At 49.0% G+C, this 3,085-nt stretch overlaps 1 protein-coding gene across 1 annotated transcript in view; it reads left to right on the forward strand.

The window, feature by feature from the left end:
• Nucleotides 1-585: 585 nt before the first annotated feature.
• LOC107183223 (zinc finger protein 211-like) overlaps nt 586-3,085 on the forward strand; it is a 7,874-nt gene continuing 5,374 nt past the window's right edge. The window contains 2 exon segments of the mRNA XM_015564516.1: nt 586-1,404; nt 2,278-2,404. Coding sequence (XP_015420002.1) covers nt 1,372-1,404; nt 2,278-2,404 — 160 coding nt within the window. The 5' untranslated portion in view covers nt 586-1,371.

The raw sequence follows: 3,085 nt of genomic DNA on the forward strand, positions 1-3,085 counted from the left end.
GTTTGGTGTGTGTGTGTGTGTCTGTGTGTGAGTGTTTCTTTAATCCTCACCCAGGAATGTTTATTCTCTCTCTCTGTGTGTTTTTTATTTTATATAACCCTCCCTTGCCTTCCTTCTGAGACTTTGCACTCAGTACCAAGCTTCCATGTCTCTGGAACCACTCTATTCTTCAGTTAATTTGGTTATTTAGGTTCCATTTATGTGTGAGATCAAGTGATGCTTTTCTTAGTCTGACCCACTCATTTCAGTTAGCACGAGGCTCTCTAGGTCCCTGCATGCTGTCTGAAAGGGTAAGAGATTCATATTTTTTACCACTGCATAGCATTCTGATTGTTGTTTCGGGTTTCTTAGGATATATTCTTAGAAGTGTGATCACAGGGTCAAATGGCAGTTCCATATTTAATTTTTCAATGAAACTCCCTACGTTTTCCATAATGTCTGCACCAGTCTGCATTCCTATCAGCAGTGTACTAGGGTTCCCCTTTTTTCCATATCCTTGCCAGCACTTGTCCTTTGTTGATGGTAGTCATTCTGACAGTTGTGAGGTGGTATCTAATTGTTGCTTTAATTTGCATCTCTCTGATGATCAGTGACTTTGAGCATCTTTTCACATGTCTCTCTCTTGTCCACACTGCCGTCCAGGCAGAGCTGACACTTTGGCCCCAGAAGCAGATGATCTTAAATATTCATGTCTGTTTTGAGACATTAACTTCGTTCAGTGGAGGCAGGTTAGATGAGACACTTGAGCAACCTCTGCAAGCTACATTTAGCCTGAAGGAGACAGAAACCTAATGCCCTGAAATAACACACAATGCCTGTCATTCAGAAAAGAACAGATTCTGAAGATATGCAAAACCAGCAGCTAAAGGAACCCAGGCAGGTCCCGCATAAACAAACCTGTTCTAGAAATCTCCTCCCCTGAAGGCGCCGGAGGGTCCTGAGTATACTTGGTGTGTTCTTGGTCTATTTGCCCTCAAAACTAATCATGTAGTCAGCTGAGGAAACACAGGATCCTGGCCAGGGAGAGTAGGAACTACATTACCCAGAAGCCTGCGCGTGGAATGCCACCAGGCTGAGCCAATGGAAGCTCAGAAAAGGCGTTTCCGTTTTTCAAGTTCTGGTGGGCGGGAACGGTAGTCTCCTCTCCATTTTGTCTTAAGCGGTCGGCGGTACCTGTCACACAGTCCCGGGGAGAAGGTTGGAGAGTGGTGCTCCCCCCTCCACAGCCAATGGTGGGAGCCTCCAGTGGTGCTCACAGCTCCCACGTGGGATTGAAGCTCGGAGTCGCCACCATACCCGCCCAGGGCCGGGACAGGGACCGCCATTCCTGCAGCGGCTTCTACTCCCGCCCCGCTCCGTCCACAGAGGGCAATGTCGGCGCTGGTGCTGAGGAGACGGGCTGAGGTGAGTGTGTCCCCCGGGTCCTCCCCTCATTGCTACTTACACCGAACAGGACTGCCCGGGTGCGGGCCCCTGTCTCGTCCTGCAGCTCAGTCCCGCGTAAAGAACCGTGAGGAAGGTGGAGGGGAGAGAGGAGTGTTGGGGCTTCTGAGGACACAGCAAGTGCAGGGCAGAGAGGACGGGGGTGACTTGCATCTGAAGGTCCCTGAGGATGTGGCTGTGAGTATTGACGGAAAGATCAGAGGCTGCAGGGAGGACGGCACAGACTCATTCGGGGCTTTCCCGGCTGTGGGTCCATCAGGGGCCTGGGGTGGTCCTGGATCCGGCTGGACTACAAGCTCTCTACACGCCATATGCCAAGTTCATGGGTGAGTCCAGCGAGATCCAGTGGCATTGGAACAGGAAGGGGGCAGAGCTGAGGGAGTGAACCTGGGGTCTGAACATGGGAAGGGAATGAACATTACCTAGTGGTGTGCACATCTGGAGGAAGTGTGAGCTGATGGTCCCCGGTACCTGGTGTGGGGACTTAAAGTGAAGCATAAACCGACCCCTGGCTTTGTTGATGGAGACTCGGAGACTGCAGTGGTGTTGCTTGGCAGGAAGGCTGGGGCCCTGCAGGTATCGCCCAGACCTTAAATGGAATTGCTTTCTACCTTCCCGTCCCCCAATCCTTCCCACCCAACCCAGCTGCTCTGCTGGGGGCCATCACAGTGAGTAATGGGATTGTGATGAGAGAGCAGCCTGCACTGGCATTAGGGCCTGGTGTCCACAGTAACCTGGTGCCTGGAGGAGGTTGAGGGCGGGAAGGTGTGTAAGGAGTAGAATTACTGGTTCTCAGAAAGACATCCCTGGTTAGAATTGTCTCCATTCTGACAGGTTGGCGTGACCTTTGAGGACATTGCCCTGTACTTCTCCAGAGAGGAATGGAGCCTCTTAGATGAGGGTCAGAGACAGCTGTACCTGAATGTGATGCTGGAGAACTTTGAACTTATATCTTCCCTGGGTAAGACCCTCACTCTCTCCGGTGACCTGGACTCGGCTTTTCGATTCATAGGTCCCATCACCCAGGGTGTGCTCTGTCCTCCCACATAGACTGTGGTACTGCTTGATTTTTCCAGTTTTCTGGGTAGTTGCTGTCCTGGGGAGGGTTGGTCTGTTTCCGCTGCTCCCTTCTATTCCTGAAGTCCCAATACTCCCCGCTGCACTAAATTCACAGGGAAGGACTTGTGGTTGGTAGTGTTGTTGGCAGCTAAGGAATTCCACCTTGATTAGTTAGGAAAACATTTTCTGTATTCCTATTGGTCATGTGTAAATATTTTTTGAAAAGTTGTATCTACATCCTTATCCAGTTTTTTAACTATATTTTTTAAAGAATATTTGGAATACGTTGTATATTTTATATATTAATTGCTTATGACATACAGGAACACATATTTTTTCATGTGCTTAATTGTGCTTTGCAGATATTGCTCCCCCACACCTGTTTTTCCAGAAAGTCCCTGTTTTTTATTTGTTTGTTTTTTATTTTAATATATTTTATTGATTTTTTTACAGAGAGGAAGGGAGAGAGATAGAGAGTTAGAAACATCGAAGAGAGAGAAACATCGATCAACTGCCTCCTGGACATCTCCTACGGGGGATGTGCCCACAACCCAGGGACATGCCCTTGACCGGAATTGAACCA

Source organism: Myotis davidii, unplaced genomic scaffold (genome assembly GCF_000327345.1).
Source record: "Myotis davidii unplaced genomic scaffold, ASM32734v1 scaffold521, whole genome shotgun sequence".
In the NCBI taxonomy this organism is placed as follows: Eukaryota; Metazoa; Chordata; class Mammalia; order Chiroptera; family Vespertilionidae; genus Myotis; species Myotis davidii.